A 17,118-nucleotide genomic window follows, 5' to 3' on the forward strand; every position below is an offset into this window, starting at 1 on the left:
GCATGCGTTGAACACAAGCGTACCTTGATTCCTTGAAAGTTACATAAACAAATAAAAATAACTGTTCGAGATTGCTTGAAACAAGTAAACATGTGAATAATGAGTTAAATTTAACAGCAACTATAAGTGATTATTTGATTTCAATTCGTTTCAACTTAATTATTAATTAACTATTTATCTTATTTTAGCAAAATGATCACCAACGATGACTGTACAAATTGTAAAAGAGCTGCCATCAGACTTGGTTATTGGAAAGATCCATATATTGACCTTTTCTCCAAAGGAAAACCTACCATTGAACGTAAAACACCAGAAATCAATCGTGGTTATTATGCTCGTGTAGTCTCAATCAAAATCATCATTGATCAATTTCTGGATTACGTTGAAAGTCAAGGTAAACAGTGTCAAATTGTTAATCTGGGCTGTGGCTTTGATACTCTATTTTGGAGACTGACCGAAAATTCCAAAAATGCCTCTACTATTAAACATTTCGTCGATGCTGATCTACACGGAATCACCAGCAGGAAAATTTATCATATCAGGCATCGACCCGAGTTATTATCATCTCTCGGAGAGGATATTAAATTCAATCCTATGGAATTACAATCTAATGTTTATAAATTAATACCTGCTGATTTACGTGATACAAACAACCTGTCCACCAAATTGTTCAATGAATGTCTTCTGGATCGCGATCTGCCAACATTATTTCTCGCTGAATGTGTATTAATCTACATGACAGTTGAAAATTCAAACAATCTTATATCCTGGATATCATCCAATTTTACGAACGCCTTTTTCATCAATTATGAGCAAATAAATATATTTGATAGATTTGGTCAGATAATGGTTGATAATTTGAGACAAAGAGATGTAGAGTTACTTGATTTGGACTCTTGTAAAGATTTGGATAGCCAAAAGTCTCGTTTTACCAACAATGGCTGGGACAATGTTGATGCCTGGGATATGTATCATGTTTACCGTCACGGGATTCCAAGAGAAGATCTAGATCGTATTGAACGAATTGAGTTTCTAGATGAAGCTAATCTTCTGGAACAATTATTGACCCATTACTGCTTAGTGATTGCTAAGAAAGGGTTGGCAGATTTCAACATTGAATTTTAGATACGAAATTCATTTTCGCATTTTACCTTCTACGTCTATTTCTAAGATTTGATTTAACTTTGTGTAATATGATGATGGTTCAAATTATCTCGAAACTCAGTCCCATTTCTATTCTTTCTGCTTCAAGATCTTATCCCGTTTTATTTAACCATTTCCATTCCGAATAATGTTATGATTTACTAGTTAGTTGATAATTCTATTCTCCTAGTCAGTTTGAATGTCAATTGTCAAGTTCAATCATGATTTGGAAGTCTGAAAACTTGTGTTAATGCACCATAATGATTGTAATCATTCAAGTTTTCAAATTAAACCAAACTGCTTCCCTTCAATCTTTAATCCTTCAATTTTATTGAAGTGAAAATGTTTCGATTCAAATTCTCATTTTTATACATCTGTAACGCAATAAATTTAAAGATAAATAAATGTTACAAAGTTAAGTTTGTTTATTACTGTCGGTTAATCAGATTTTATTATTTCCAATTGATATTGTGTTCACTGATCAATTACTATAGACATTTCGATTTTTAAAAGTTAGTATTATTAGAAAAAGCATATCATCACAAATTATTTGGTTAGATGATTTGGTAAACAGAAAATATCATTTTCTTTTATTTCTTGACGCAAGATAGTTATTTTATCACTATCTGTCAATATTACAAAATATAATACTAAGTACATGGAAAGAGCAGGGAAATTTTTGATAAAAAATAGCAAAAAAGATAAACATTTTAACACGAGATCAAGATCATCAATTTATGAAAATACATATTCTAATGGATTGAATCAATAATTAGAGGCTAATCAGAACCTTTTATCTTTGTACAAATAATTTTCCAAGTGAAAAGCAATATAAACATGCCTTAATCTGGACGAATGGAGTGAAAAAATCACAATACAATAAGTTGATAATGAAAAAATAATTCATATTGATAGATATCTTTCTTCATAGATCACAGACTTGCCAAATGGATCCTAGTTCTGTTAACAGCCAAATGTCACCATTTAATGATGCTGTAATAAAGAATAAGAAACAAAATTAATCAAATGACAAAATTGAAACCAAGATAGTAAACAACATAAACTCATTAGCAAAAGATCGATCAACTTATTTAGCTGATCTTATTTGCTATTGAGGTTTCTGATATTTACTTAACAATTGAGAAATAATTTTCCTATCATTGTTCTCATTACCTGAAATGGCTTTTAGGGAATCTTTTAACAGAGTTGGTGCCTTTATTTCTTGCCAATCAGTACCAACATAACTGGATGGAGGTTGGATTCCTATTCTTTTGAAGAGTCGATTACCTTGTTTACTTAGAATCCAAACACTTTTTGAAGAGACTGCAAGTGATTTTACTTCGACCGGAGCATGAACAGGTAACCAGGCCATTCCACCGATATGTTCGTCTTCGTCTCCTCTCGTGTTGAATATTCCAGCTCGAACAAATAGTCTGTTTAATGAGTCAATACACCAAACCAGAGAAGAATCAACTGGGCAGACTTGAACTTCTTTAACATGAAACTTATTATCAGGGTCGTGAGGAAGCTTGGTCCAAGAATTAGTTTCAAGTTTGGTAAGCCAAACATCACCATTTTCATCAGAAAGCCAGCCAATAAAGTCAGTCGAGCACAAGGATAAATTCGTAAATCGGATTGAAGGCAATTTAGGCAAAACAACGTTAGTCCATTTAGTGCCTAGTGAGCCTAATGGGACAATTGCTAATCCAGATTCATCTACACCCTCACGCGTCCAAAGTTCATTGTCTTCATTAAAAATATAAATTCTATTCTTGATTGCACCCATGATAAATCTTTTGTTATTGCCAGGAGGAAGACGAAGTGATTCAAAATCTGGATAGTAAACCAGCTTTGATCGATTTTTAGAGACACAAAATAACCAAACATATGAATTCGACTCTAGATCAGAATATGCAGACGCACAGAAATATTTAATAACCAACTGACCAGAGTTGTGCGTACTTTCGATAGCAAGTTGCCATTCAACATCTTTAACAGGTCTTTGCTCTTGAACTGGAATACAGACTATTTCGTCGGGTTCTATTGGAGTTGATTCTTCTGTATATTCATAGCTTCTTACTCGATCATCTATTGAGCTGCAGCGTGACTTTGATCTCGATGCACTTGAAAGTTGCAATCTCTCTTCAATAATTGATGGAATATAGTCTGGAGTTTGGTCTTTATCTAAAATTTCAATGTTTTTGAAAATATTCACCCCATCACGGATCATCGTCGATTTAACATCTGATGCATAATTGGAAGAGCTATATTCATGAAACTTTTTAACAAGCTCTAATCCATCAAGGTTGATAGAATTGTTAGATTGTGTTGGGGCTTGATCTTTAATGCACGCATTATCAGCTGAACATTCCTGGGGTTCCATATTTTCTATATTTTCATTGACATCAGCAATATCAACATCAGAATCAGAATAGGTTCTATCGTTTTTATCATGAGAATCTTCTATTGAGTTAGAATTGGATAAATTTGATCTTGTTGGGTCAACGTCGAATGAATTTGACAGGCGTGTTTGGCTTACAGTAAAAAGTACATCTTCTTCGGATTTTTCAGAATCTGTAACAGATTTTGAATTTGCCGAGTTTTTTCTCAAAATTCTTTGATGAATGTATAGGGGACTTGTTGGAACACTCAGGATTTCATCATTATCACAATCAGTTGTTTGATCGAGAGAGGGCGATTCCGATGTGTCGTTCTTTTGATTCAGCTGGTTATCCATTGAGCTATTTCGTCGAAGAACGTTAAGACTATCAAATGAAGTGTACGTCAAAAGTTTCTCTCCTCCTTCATAAATTTTATCCTGCATGATGGTATAAATCTTTTTTATTTCTCCTTCCAATGAATTAAAAGCCTGACTAGGTAGATTGAGAAGATTTTGGTTGCCAAGTGTACCTTTAAGTACTTCGCTAATTCCATAATCGGAAGTTCTTGCCTTGTAATTTTTAATAATAAAACGTATACGAAATATAGTCCAGTCCTCACGTAAAATAATTACATCTCGAAACCCTTTACAATAAGACACATTAACAGTGATAATCTTGATAGATGAATATTCCTTAACAAGTAAAGTTCCGTCCAGTTTAATAATGAGCAATGAATGGGAATTCCATGAGCAAATATAATCTTCGTTATTGATTTGTAAAGGCAGTAGAAATCCCAAACTGAATACATTAGGGGTATTTTGTAGATTAATAGGCACGGCTGATGTTGACTTTCTTTCTCCAGGTTTATTTACTTCTCTGAAGAGATTCAAATTTTTCACTGGTTTGGCACTTTTAAGTTTGAATGTTTCAACAACACTTCCATCAGTGGTATTTGCTTTAATTAAATGCATAGAAGGACGAGAAGCAAGAATGACATTTCCCTCTCTATGAAAGATGGCACCATATTGACCGCAAACTTTCCTTACATTAAGTCCAACTTGAATAGCTGTCCAGGAATCAGAAATACTTTTCCAAAGAATAACTGATCTGAAACAAGTTGATACTACTAGTAAATCTGGACTGTAAACATCTATTTGTACAATTTGATGATAATGAGTCGACTGAGAACTATCGGAATTGTCATTTCTATTTACATTCTCTATACATTGATTGTTCTCTTCACTGAATATAGTCACTGTTTCGTCTTCAATCACATTATGACAACGGACTGTACCAACAGAATCTCCGGTGAAAACATTATATCGATGTCGACTTTCATCATAAATACATTTTGAAGTAATCATAGACGGACAATTGTCAGTTGATTGAGGATGCTGGCAATCGAACCTAAAAAAGAAAAAAAACGAAAAAATTAGTCAGAATTGACGATATTTCCATTTAAATGATTACCAAACAAAATTTTTCATTGGAATAAATAACAGATGATGTACTCAGAGATATGTAAAATTATTTATAACATGAAAATTCAAGTGATGAATAGATAAGACCATAACAATTGTTGGTTATGAGAATGTGACAAGGCAGATTTAGACTGCAATTGTAAATTAGCCATACCTTTGTAAGGACCAAGAGTAGATTATTTCGTTTTGAACAAAATTAAACAAAATGAAACCATGAGGCAGTAAAAGGGATACAACGTTTTCATCGGGAATTTGGATCCCAATAATTTGGCAGTTAACCGGATGATGCTCGTATAAGGGGCCTTTAGCCTGTCTACCACCTCTAGAGAAACAATAAATCCAACCAGTGCTGGTACCGAAAAATAAGAAATTTTCATCACAGTTGCAACATGTAACATTTGTTGTTTTCGGTTGGGCATTTGTATCCTCCTCCTCAGAGTCATTTATATTTTCATATCCAGGTAGGCATTTTCCTTCAGTATTCCTATTCTCGTCATGGTTATCGGATTCACTTGAAATCCAGGTACGAAGAAAATCAAACCATTCACAAACAAAATCACAGGAAATAACATCTTTTTGACTCATTTCTGTACAAAAGCTGAGAGTGGGAAACAGAGAGGGTTAAACAAAAAGTAAATGATGCAACCATAAACCAGGATAACCAGCAAATGTTGTACACATTAACCAATTTATTGGCACAAAATTACAAAACAAGACACTAATTAGACACAAATTAATATGGCAAATGGTTGGGATGGAAGTGATTGTAGGGAGAAACTAAACAAAAAAATAGCCACTAAACAAAAACAAGATGAGTCAAAAGTTGTAGAAAGGTGATACTGGGAGAAGCAAAACCAAAGTAAACGAGTGAGCTCAATGTAGAAAGTCGATAGTGAGAAGATTAAAGATGTTTCTTCTTACTATCCTTGAAGTCACAATTACTTTATCAATGATTGGTTAGTCTATGGTGATTGTTTTGGGATCAGAGACGATGAGTAAATGCATATTAGTAGATTAACACTTCAAACAATTTCTAGGAACATAATATAGTCTGAAATCCAAGCTTATCGCGATTGAGGCTCACTCAGATAAGTTGATGATAAATATTGTCAATATTATCAGTAAGTTTTCCATCGGGTACATTGTTTGACTGAAATTCTGTTTCAAATTGTTCATCAATCCAGTACAATTTCGGAGCAAATGTCCTCGTCCACTTTTGCGCTTTCATAATTAATGAAGATTATCAAACTATGTAGTTAGCCTTGAGAATCGATTTTTACTTCCAACTTTCTAAATTTCACTGAATAAACTCTGAAGGCCAACCTGTTATTAATTACAGCCAGATAACCCAAAAGTTATCTTCAAAGTTAAATTGTTAAAGATAGAGAGGTTTCCTTTGACATACTGATAGAAAAACAAGAAAGTTCAATGGACTTCAATGAAGCTTTTAGTCAATGTTTAAAAACCAAATGTGGTTCGATTGTAAACTATCGACCAGATTAGTGTCATTTAATTCGATTAACAAAGCAGCCCAAACCATGGCAAATCATTGATTTTGTAAAACTGAATACATATCTTGTATTACATCCTTTTTTGGCAGATCAGTTCAATGAAACAGCAGAATGTTGATCTCACTTCAAGATTTTTTGAGTTTGATTTTATAAAAATGTCATTCACTCAATGTCCAGCCCAAAGGACATCGAAGTTAGCTTCATTAAATAATTGGAATTTCGGTAATAAATAAAAATAATCAATGATTTAAATGGTTCATTTACACAAAATTGGAGGAAAAAAATACGGAAAGGCAATAGAGAGAACAGAGAAGCAGCTCGGAACTTGTAATGGATCAAGCTGATAGCGAATACTTTTAAGCTCTTGGTTTGCCTTTAGATGATGATTTTTCATCTGCAGTAAAAAATCTCTTAACAGCAAATACTTGAACAACAGATGATAATACGATAATCAGGCATTGAGCTATAGACCAATTTTGAATATAACGATTGTTACCATCTACTAAATACCAATCATGAGAATGATGACGACGAGATTGATCTAAACTCTTCAACATGGTTCCAATATTTTTGTCAACATTTGATAAAGAAGCCTAAGGAGAGAATAAATATAAATTAGCAAATAATGTCAAGTAAAAATGGGTTAACGAAAAATCACACAGCATACAAAATAGATTGTTAGCTTGGTTAAAAGATTGATAAGAGACCAGTGAAGTTGATAAAAATTAAAAATATCAATACAAAAACAAATACTGACAAAGCCTGCGAAATTTTACCAACTTCTCTGTTTTCTTATTGACCGACGGACAAATACATCAGCGTCTATTTTGAATGCAGGAGAACATGATATGAACGTGGACACGAATAATTACCGTGAAATTTGAAACTGCTACATCGTTGGCTGTCAGTTCAGATATATATTTATCCCATTCATCTCTTTTGTAAGACGCTACATAAAGACTAACCAATTTAGAGGCAAACCTGGAGAGTGAATTGTCAATACAGAATTGGTAATAACCTAGAGAAGGAGAAAGAATAACAAAATATTAGATTCATGAATAATAAACAATGTAGTGTAGAATTTAATCCTGTTTTGTTGCACATTCAATGAAAATCTCAGTCATTTTAAAGCTATTACAATACAGCAGCTTACAAAAGCCATTTTGAAATTTTCACTTTCCTTATAGAAAGTGAGAAACCGGCTTTACATTAAGAGTGACTGGACGATAGCATTACCAGAAATAAAAACTGAAACGTGTTTGTGAACTATTGGTATGAATTTTTTACCATAGTTAATTATAATCTGTAATCTTTCAAGAAATTTGACTAAAGGTAGACACCAAAAGCAAAAAGAGAGTTTTTACACATGTTGATATTCATTGAATGCAACAGATTAGGTTAGGTCTACAGTTTGATGTAAACAAAAGTAAACAACGAGAGCAAATGTCTTACAATTATCGGAGTGAATTGACTTGAATTCAAACTAAATTGTATAAATTGCTTCTTACCTCCATTATGTACTGAAGATTCTTCATGTTCAGCATTCTCAGACCACTTGTAAGGAAGGATTGTTGCTCCAGTTGGATCTCTGATTAAGAAGCCAGCTTTACTATCACCTCCTCTCATAACCTAAACATTATAGTATTGTCACCAAAACAAAGAGATATAATTAGATATTTGAATCTACTCATGTCCATGTACTTTAAATAGTAGGTCAATTTGTAAGAGTAATTAAGTGAAATTTCAAATAGAACACTCACCTGAAATGCCACGTAGAGGGTTGACTGAGCTTGAACCATTTGATAGAAACATTCTTCCTTACTTGCATCAATATGTATCTTAAATTCATAAGCAAAACCTAATTTTTCAGGACTTGGATATGTTTCACAACTAATTAAACCAATAGTCCAACAAATAACAATAAAAATAAACGTTAAATTAACAAAATCATTGGCCATTATCGGGTAAGTTACTAATTTGAAAACATGTTAACCAGATGTAGTAGAAAAAGAAAACATCAACATTCAATGTGCTTGAGCATCACTTTTCACTCACAAACTTGATTCTGTTCTTTGCAGTACAATCCTACTGAAGCTCCATTTTTCTCTCCAGTTTTCAAGTCACCTCTGATTCTGTTTCAATTAACATAGTTTTCACGTTGCACTTTAAGATTAGAAATTTTATAAAATATTTTATGAAATACACAATTTTACAGCAAGCTCGTTAAAATGAAAATCACCTTCTTATGTGAAAACAGACATTGTTGAATCAGAGTCAAATCAATTTTTATTTAGTATGAAATAAACGCAAAACAAATTATCAAAGCAATAAGTTGCTCAATAATGTAAAGCTCAATCAATTGAAAAAAATTGCAAAATACGCTCAGAAACTCAATTTACATTTAAATTGAGTGGCTCTATTCATTTTATCAGCAGTCTCTTTGAAGATGACAATGTTTTTCAGTTTTCAAGTAATTGATGATCAGAGCGATGACAAAGTTTTTGCAAAAATGTTGTAAAGTCATCTGTCAATGCATGTAGTTCATGATTAGGGACGTCAAAATCGGCGGTTAGATTTAGTCAATTTCGGGGCCGAAATCGGCGGATAAAATTTATTGTTTTCGGCGCTTAAAATTCCACTTTTTGGGCTAGTTTTAGGCATTTTTAAAAACAAAAAAGTTAAAAAACATTTATTGGATGTGAATGAAAATTTAAGACATTATACAATACGCAAGTAAAGAAAGAGAAATTATATTCAGACGAAACCCCTAAAAAATTGTAGACTTAAAAAGTAACCATTGCTATAGTAAGCAAAAGTTAGACGTGAAACTGTCTGATAGAATCATAAAAATCAAAAAATAGGAATAAAAAAGAGTAAATTTTGGAAAAATCGGCATCTTTCGGTTCATTTTCATGAATTTCGGCAATTTTTCTCAAATTTCATTGATTTCGGGGTCTTGGCAGTGATAAATCACCCTGAAATTCAGTAACTAGCCTTTAAATATGTTGAAAAGTATCAATACACTCATCCACCGAAAAATTTTAACCCCGAAAAAACCCGATTTTTGACGTCCCTAATTCATGATAGATAAGACAGATGTTGAAAAGCAACATCGAAAAAAATTGATACAATTATTGTAATTGCATTGAGCGAATAAAGCTGTATCTGGAAAATTCATTTTAATTTTCATTGACAACAATTTGATTATATTTATCAGGGTTTTGAGTGCAATTACACATGAATAACTCAATAAACATTGATTTCGATTGAATTTCTATTAGATCCGTTTTAATATCAGAAATTTAATCAGAAATAGTATGGTAATCAGAACTTATGGCGAGGCTTTATTACTGGGTGATCAGAATCATTCAATTTCACGGCCAGACAACTGGAAAATTTATCAATTGCTTCACGAGTACTCGATCTTTTCTAACACTCTAATTGCAACAATCTATAGATGCGATTGTGCGAAGTGAAATTAATATAATCGTGACAATTGATTGTCTCAAAAGTTTATTTTAATTACAATAGTTATTATTACAAATTACTCAAGAATATAACAGGCAATTGGATCGAAAAGTTGAAGAGAGAGAGAAAAGTAGTTTGAGTGAAGTCTTTTAATCAAATCTGGATGAAAAGTTTTTCCATCAACAGGTTAGAAGAATATAAATTTCAATTTCAATTTACAGACCAATTGACCAATTGTCTTACTTTTTAAACAGAAGCGATTGTAATACCTTAATTATGAACATGATAAATACAGTTTAGCATAAATATGCAAATGGAAAGATAAATGGAAGACAAATAATACGCGAAAATTGTAACTACATGATAGAAAGCAATCCATAATAATCACATTATTGAAATGAAAGTGGAAAGGGAAAAGCAAGATTAGGATCGAGTTAATTCATTTGGCCCTGGGTAAATTGTTTCAGGTTAGCAACAATCAAAAAAATTGTTGTGGTTGGATAAAATATTAACAAGTGCAGGTGAGGATGGAGAAAGGATGAAGATATTAGGAAAGAGAAAATGTTTTGTTACAAAAATCGGATGATCAGTGGAGCATATACAGATTTGACCTTATTTTCCGTCGGTGGCACCAATTAAAAAATTGTTTTTTATTTCGGGGTTCCACTTGAAATACTTTGATGGACAAACTTGAGTAACCCGAAAGCGGAAAAATAGTTTTGCATAGTAGAAATGAATTTCCGTTTATAATCAATTCCAAAATTACATTCTCATAACTCTTTCTGCTTTGCTTTTTTTTCATATTAACAAATTCACATCATTATGATCAACATCCTTGTAAATGATAATTAATTAGATTGATAATGAATTGTTAATTAAATTACTTTTTCCTTCTTAATCCAAGATTACCAAGACCAAGACCTCCTAAATTACCTAAACCACCTTGTTGACCACCAAGACCTTGTCCTCCGCCAAGACCACCTAAGCCTTGTCCACCACCGAGTCCTCCTAATCCTTGTCCACCTCCAAGTCCACCCAAGCCTTGTCCGCCACCAAGACCTCCGAGACCTCCAAGACCTTGTCCTCCTTGTCCACCTAAGCCTTGACCGCCAAGACCAGCTAAATTACCTAAGCCTCCTAAGCCTCCAAGACCACCGAGTCCTTGTCCTTGTCCACCTTGTCCTCCATAGCCTAAGAACACAAAAAAATTAAGTTTGTAAAAAGTCGAAAATCGTAAAGACAAAATCTAGTCAAAATCTAGTTATTTTGACTATTGAACTCACCTTGACGACCAAGACCACCAAGATTACCTAATCCACCTAATCCGCCAAGACCACCAGGAGCACCACCTCGTCCACCTAATCCACCGAGACCCAAAAGGTTACCAAGACCACCTAAGCCATTGACTAAACCTCCTAAACCTCCTAAGCCTTGTTGACCCTGTTGACCTTGTCCACCATATCCACCTTGATTTCCACCTAAACCTCCGAAACCACCGCCTTGGTTACCACCTAGGCCTCCAAATCCTCCATTAGAGTTATCAAAGTTTCCACCATAGCCTCCGCCATTTCCAGAGCCTCCACCGAATCCACCACCATCACCTCCAAGACCACCAAGACCTCCTAAATCACCCTGGCCTCCTTGACCACCGAGTTCTCCATCACCTCCAAGTCCACCGAGATCACCTAAGCCATCGAGACCGCCAAGATCTCCTTCACCTTGGCAGGCAACTTTTGTGACCAAATTGAGTGATAATATCACAAAAAGAAACTTGATTATCTGTAGAAAGAGGTATATGAAAATACATTATCCAATTAGTTTCAAGTTAACACACAAATTCAAATTAATCCAAAGTACTAAGTGGAAATTGTATTAACTAAGTAGGTTCCATTAAATCACAGGTTATTATTTTGCTGCAGCAAATTAAAATATCCAAAGAGAACGATCAGAGTTGCCTTAAAATAGGAAAACATTATCAAAGACTGCAAGAGTCGCAAAATAAAAACTGTTATGAAACACAAAAACAAGAGAAATGTATACAAAACATACCATTGGATTCATATTGTTAGTAGTTTATTCCTAATGTTACACGTAAAATCACTAAATAAATTTTCACTGTTGTTGTTGTTCACTATTTGTTCACTGATTGTCAATTGTTATCTAAAATTGTCTTCAATTGTCTTTATATAGTTAAAAGAATTCATTCCTCCCTATCCTTTGCAGTATTCCCGCCTCTTTCCACTTGTTTCTTGAAAAAATGAAAGCTCAACCTTATAACTGTATGATTAAGAGGTCAACCATTAACCGGCGTAGTTTAAGCAACAATTATGTCAACTAGTGTTTAATACATCCATAAGGTCACAAGGAAAAGGAACAAAAATCAAAATTAATAACCAATTCTAAGAAAAGCTGATTTAATCTGAGCATTTTAAATTGTATTATCAAACATCGACGAGAAAACGCAAGACAAAATGAATTTGTTTCTTTATAAATGTGAAGATAATTTGTGATCGATCCATTATTCAATGAAGAAATCGAAACATCCGAAAATGGAACCTGAATTGGCAGTCAAATAGTCAATCTGATTAGTGGAAAAATGCAAACTATTGAGCTTTCTTAATTCTTATTAAGTCTTCTTCTTTTAACTCACCTATGACAAGATTATGCTTCATTTTGTCGGATATTCTGATTCAGTTTTTCCCAATTTAAGTTACCGACATTTTTTATCACAACCATGTGTTATTTGGCCTATCTCGGTGATACCATTATTTCACATATTTACTTTAATATTTTTATCATTTTCATCATGTTACTCTCTTTGTCCTGAAACCGGCGGATATATTTGCCCACAGTCGTAATTTGTTCAAAGATATTGTTTTAACTCGCTCGGTCAACCAAGCAAAGTTGGTTAACACTTTAAGAAGGATATCCTGTAATAAGAAACGAATTAAATGTTCAGGTAAAATATTTTTTCGCCATACCAATAACAAATCTTACTTTCACTGAAACCTTGCAAAACAATCAACTTACATCTACCGGTTCAATTCAATGACAACAACCGGATTGCCTATCCTTTACACTTTCTTTATCAGCCAAGGTTTAAGTGTATAGTTAATCAATACATTTTTATTGTTACCATAATCTGTCTCATAATCTTTAGTTTCCGTAAATTTACTAGTCTGCATAATTAATGTAGGACAATGTAAATTATCTAATAGAGTTAAATATTCAATACTTTTCATGTATGATTAGTATGTCATTATTGACATACTAATGTATGGATATGTATGGATTGGTTTTGAGTTTTATTTGGTTCCAATATTTTGACATTGACGGTTTGGCTTTTCCCAACTCAATTTGATTTTTTAGCCATCAAATTTGTGCAAAAAAACGTTTTTGTTTCACCAAAATTACTTTTTTTTCTGGCAATTTGGAGAAAAGGTTCCCTCGATTGTTAAAAGTGAGTTGAATTTATCAAATAAGATCCAATTTTATTTTAAGTTAAAGTTGAGCTGGAAAATTTACACCACAAAAAATATTGATAATTTGAATATTAAATTACATTGCGTTAATCTTTCTTTGTATGTTTCTTCCTTTTATAATACATTCTGATTAGATGCCAGATCGAGAGGACCAATGGTACTGATACAGGCAAAAACAATGGAAAATAGACGGCATATTTCTGGTCTTCAGGAAAATATAATCTGGAAAGTAACGATGGGTCGTAAAAAGCACTTTCAGAGGCATCAAATGCTTTACCACTTAACTCGTTGGCTCTCATAAGATTTCCTTCAGACAATAAATCAATAGAATGGTGTGAAAGTTCAGCTGCTGTATTCATTTTATCAGCAATCTCTTTGAAGATAACAATATTTTTCAATTTTCCGAGCAATTTATCAATTGATTCAAGCGATGATAGAGTTTTTGCTAAATGTTGTAAAGTCATTTGTCTCATTAGATAGTCCAATTCCCATTGAGAAAAGAAGATATTCCGACGGATTGAATTACTTGGTTGAATAGATGAGATACCCAGTAAGTTTCTCATGAAAGATTTAAATGCTAAGTTGAAATCATTCTCTTTGTTCCAGAAAAATATTCCAGCTCGATAAGTTGTTTCAGCTGCAAAAGATTTTGATTTAGATTCTTTGTCATAAAAGTAAACTGAACTGTTTTTGGATGATGAAGGGATGATGACGTGAAGATGATAAGTCAACTTTATGTTAGGTTCCACAATTCGTGATTCAATTGCATTCAATAGAAGGCCAACTCTTGCTTTGTCGAAAAGTCGTTCATTACCAGCAGATTGTCCATTTGAATCGGTTACGAGATTTTTATCAATAAAATTTGAATCAAAACCATAATAAACCATTTGACTCATAAAATTAATTGATATTAAATTGGAAATTCCACTATGTTGTATAAACGCTTCTTCCCCAAGTTTACGTGCATCTGAGATTAATTGTCTGGTTTTAAAATTTGTTGAGTCTTCGATATCTTCACTGATGAAGTTGACAATTAAATTTACTTCTCGATTCAGCAAATATTTTATATTCTCCTTTTCATCTATATCACTAGCACTAGTTAGAAGACGATCCTGTTTAGCTGAAAAAGAAACAAAGATATTCAGGTTAGACAGGATATTGAACAGAAATTTTAATGGGTGTTCACCAGATTTGTCAACTTACCTTCTAATACTGTTTCCAATGCGTCTAATATATACATGATTAGTGACTTATCTTCATCAGCATCGACTACGCTCATTTCTTCATCTCGTACACCAATATAGATGAATCTATTTGATCCTAGAACGGTCACACTTTTCCCTAGTTTACGGACATTATTCATGTCAACCAGAAAAATGTAAATTCTTCCTGGCTTTTGGTGTGATTCAAGTTTAGCTAATTCTTGATCAAACGAATCGAGTGATTTGCTTTTAGACCAAACATCCTCCTCTTTTGGTGTCATCTTCCGAACTCTCCAATCAATCTTGTATGCTACACTACCATCCGAAGAAATATGATTTGGAGGTAATTGTGACACTAAAGACTGTCTGTCCAAATCAACACCAATCACTACATTGATATCAACCGCATTAACCGTGGTTTGTAGGTGGACCATTAAAGATGCAACATCAGGTAAACTGTATCTGGAAGGAGATGTTGTTTTAAACCAAACTGGCAATCCAACAACAACAATTACTATAATGTAAAATATGGATGAAGCTAGACCAGTGATGTTTACATCTGAAGATTTATCTCCATCGGATTCACCGTCATCTCTGCTTACCAGATCATTGTCATCGTCATCAACACCAGTAGATTCTAAATTCGGAGGCAGTTTAAACTTCATTTTGTATTAAATAGCTAAGAAATAAAAAATTTAATTAAATAACTTATAAATAACAAAAAAATTAAACGAGAAAATCACCCCAGTTATACGGTTAAGGATGCAAACATACATTTGTTTTGAGACAGTTGCATCTGTTAGGGGATCACACAAAAATTTCACATGTCAGGTAAAAATCTTTCAAATCTAAATGAGCCTACAAATTGGTCATTTTATATTATTTTATTCAATTTTTTTTCTTAAAACTCATTTTAAACATTCATAATACATTTTTAAAGCTGTAAATTTAATACTTTTTCAAGATTTGAAAATGCAGCTTGGCTTGTAAACTAGAAAATCAATGCATGAAAGTGTCAAGCTACTGCAAAAAAAGTGAAAATTCGACTCGAAAAGCCAAGTCCACCAGGATTAGTTATTGAAATCTGAATTTAGCTTTTTAAACTCTACTTATTTTAGAGTATAATCACAGAATTTCAATTCAAATAACATTCAACCGGTTCGAATATTAATATTTAATATTAGTAAATTTTACAATTTAATCTGATCTCTTCAAGTAAAAGCTAAACATGACAACAGAATTATTCAAAGTCACGATCTTGCATTTCATTGAGTAATGGATAACGATCTATTTTTTCCACTGGTTTATCGAAAAATGTCTTCTTAATAACGATGGCAGCGAAAATTCCAGCTCCGATGTAGAAACCACTGAATAGAGGTTTGAATGAATCCCAAGGCTTGGAAACTCTTCGATCGTATATCCAAGCATAATCTCTGCAAAAAAGTAGATTCAAAATTGAAAATGTAAATGATTTTATATGCATTATTTTCAAGATAAATATTCTTTTGGCATTGATAAGTTACCTTATGAATGGATCTTTCAAGCCCTTTTTGGCTAATCTATCTCGATATTTTACAAGCTCAGGAAAATTGTCATCAATAACATTCCACTGTTTCCAATCAGGTATTTTAGCACCTTCTGGATAGTGAGGGCCATGTCCTCCATGACCATGACCATGTCCTCCATGTCCTCCCATGATGAAACTTGTAGTGTCTTTAAAATTTCAAAAGAAGAAATCAATTAAAACTGAGAATCAAAATTGAAATGTGGAGTCAAATTATAAAAAGTAAATAACTAAATATATTACACACCTTTAAGATTTTTCAACGATTGGATGAGCAGTAATAAGTTTACGACAACGCTCGTTGCTGTTTTGCAATAAAGTATGAACTAGAGTTAATTTCCTTTTCAAGGCAATCAATTTTTTGGATTTATCCTCTAGAACTATTAAAAATTGATCTCCTTCACTGTTTTCTTTCAACAGGCGTAAGGTTTCCAAAAGTGAATCAAGTTGACCTCTCAATGCCAATTGACTTTTCTCAACACGGTTAACTTGCTCTTCTAGATTAACTAGAACAGGCTCAAATATAGATATAATATGATCGCCCAAGGCTTGATTACCATCTGATGACATTGGTTGTCATCTGTAAAATAAAAAACAACAGAAAACCAAATAATTAAACTGAAATCAAAATAAAAAATTGAAATATCTTACCTTTTATCAATCCTTCCCAATTTTGTATACAAAGTCAACAAAAGTCACATGAGAAAATTTGGTGGTAAATTCAAAAGTCATTTTGAAATCCAAAAAAATTAAAATGAATTATTTTCGTTTGAAAGACTTAAAGTATTAATTAAGCAATAAAATATCTTTAACGGAATTAAATCATCTTGAATAAAATTAATAAAAGTGATATAATCAAATTATTTAAAGATAAACCAATGAAAAG

General features: G+C 32.8%; 6 protein-coding genes across 7 annotated transcripts; 1 reads left to right on the forward strand and 5 right to left on the reverse strand.

The window, feature by feature from the left end:
* The first annotated feature begins 58 nt into the window (after window positions 1-58).
* Window positions 59-1,562, forward strand: LOC107366960 (leucine carboxyl methyltransferase 1). Its single transcript, XM_015934607.3, has one exon. The coding sequence runs from the start codon at window positions 193-195 to the stop codon at window positions 1,123-1,125; it is 933 nt and encodes a 310-aa protein (XP_015790093.2). The 5' UTR covers window positions 59-192; the 3' UTR covers window positions 1,126-1,562.
* A 151-nt stretch (window positions 1,563-1,713) lies between these two features.
* On the reverse strand, window positions 1,714-6,053 carry LOC107366956 (uncharacterized). Its single transcript, XM_015934600.3, has 3 exons — window positions 5,160-6,053; window positions 2,317-4,931; window positions 1,714-2,136 (listed from the first exon to the last, which is right to left on the reverse strand). The coding sequence occupies exons 1-3, from the start codon at window positions 5,588-5,590 to the stop codon at window positions 2,069-2,071; spliced, it is 3,114 nt and encodes a 1,037-aa protein (XP_015790086.2). The 5' UTR covers window positions 5,591-6,053; the 3' UTR covers window positions 1,714-2,068.
* Window positions 6,054-6,739: 686 nt separating this feature from the next.
* On the reverse strand, window positions 6,740-8,536 carry LOC107366961 (transmembrane emp24 domain-containing protein 1). Its single transcript, XM_015934608.3, has 4 exons — window positions 8,277-8,536; window positions 8,025-8,145; window positions 7,389-7,534; window positions 6,740-7,109 (listed from the first exon to the last, which is right to left on the reverse strand). The coding sequence occupies exons 1-4, from the start codon at window positions 8,472-8,474 to the stop codon at window positions 6,873-6,875; spliced, it is 702 nt and encodes a 233-aa protein (XP_015790094.1). The 5' UTR covers window positions 8,475-8,536; the 3' UTR covers window positions 6,740-6,872.
* A 1,579-nt stretch (window positions 8,537-10,115) lies between these two features.
* On the reverse strand, window positions 10,116-12,132 carry LOC107367114 (uncharacterized). 2 transcript variants are annotated; one of them, XM_089269535.1, is made up of 4 exons: window positions 12,034-12,132; window positions 11,268-11,763; window positions 11,044-11,175; window positions 10,116-10,989 (listed from the first exon to the last, which is right to left on the reverse strand). In XM_089269535.1, the coding sequence occupies exons 1-4, from the start codon at window positions 12,043-12,045 to the stop codon at window positions 10,865-10,867; spliced, it is 765 nt and encodes a 254-aa protein (XP_089125661.1). In that variant the 5' UTR covers window positions 12,046-12,132; the 3' UTR covers window positions 10,116-10,864. The 2 variants fall into 2 exon arrangements, with proteins under 2 accessions (XP_089125661.1, XP_015790284.1); XM_015934798.3 differs by having other exon boundaries at window positions 10,116-11,175.
* A 1,322-nt stretch (window positions 12,133-13,454) lies between these two features.
* On the reverse strand, window positions 13,455-15,436 carry PIG-S (phosphatidylinositol glycan anchor biosynthesis class S). Its single transcript, XM_015934799.3, has 2 exons — window positions 14,670-15,436; window positions 13,455-14,586 (listed from the first exon to the last, which is right to left on the reverse strand). Exons 1-2 carry the CDS (start codon window positions 15,331-15,333, stop codon window positions 13,553-13,555), a joined length of 1,698 nt encoding a protein of 565 aa, XP_015790285.2. The 5' UTR covers window positions 15,334-15,436; the 3' UTR covers window positions 13,455-13,552.
* Window positions 15,437-15,818: 382 nt separating this feature from the next.
* On the reverse strand, window positions 15,819-16,868 carry ND-B12 (NADH dehydrogenase [ubiquinone] 1 beta subcomplex subunit 3). Its single transcript, XM_025161833.2, has 3 exons — window positions 16,480-16,868; window positions 16,192-16,381; window positions 15,819-16,101 (listed from the first exon to the last, which is right to left on the reverse strand). Exons 2-3 carry the CDS (start codon window positions 16,362-16,364, stop codon window positions 15,909-15,911), a joined length of 366 nt encoding a protein of 121 aa, XP_025017601.1. The 5' UTR covers window positions 16,365-16,381; window positions 16,480-16,868; the 3' UTR covers window positions 15,819-15,908.
* Between the last annotated feature and the right edge of the window lie 250 nt (window positions 16,869-17,118).

Source organism: Tetranychus urticae, chromosome 3 (genome assembly GCF_039701765.1).
Source record: "Tetranychus urticae isolate SD_2017Ah chromosome 3, NJAU_TeUrti_SD_1.0, whole genome shotgun sequence".
In the NCBI taxonomy this organism is placed as follows: Eukaryota; Metazoa; Arthropoda; class Arachnida; order Trombidiformes; family Tetranychidae; genus Tetranychus; species Tetranychus urticae.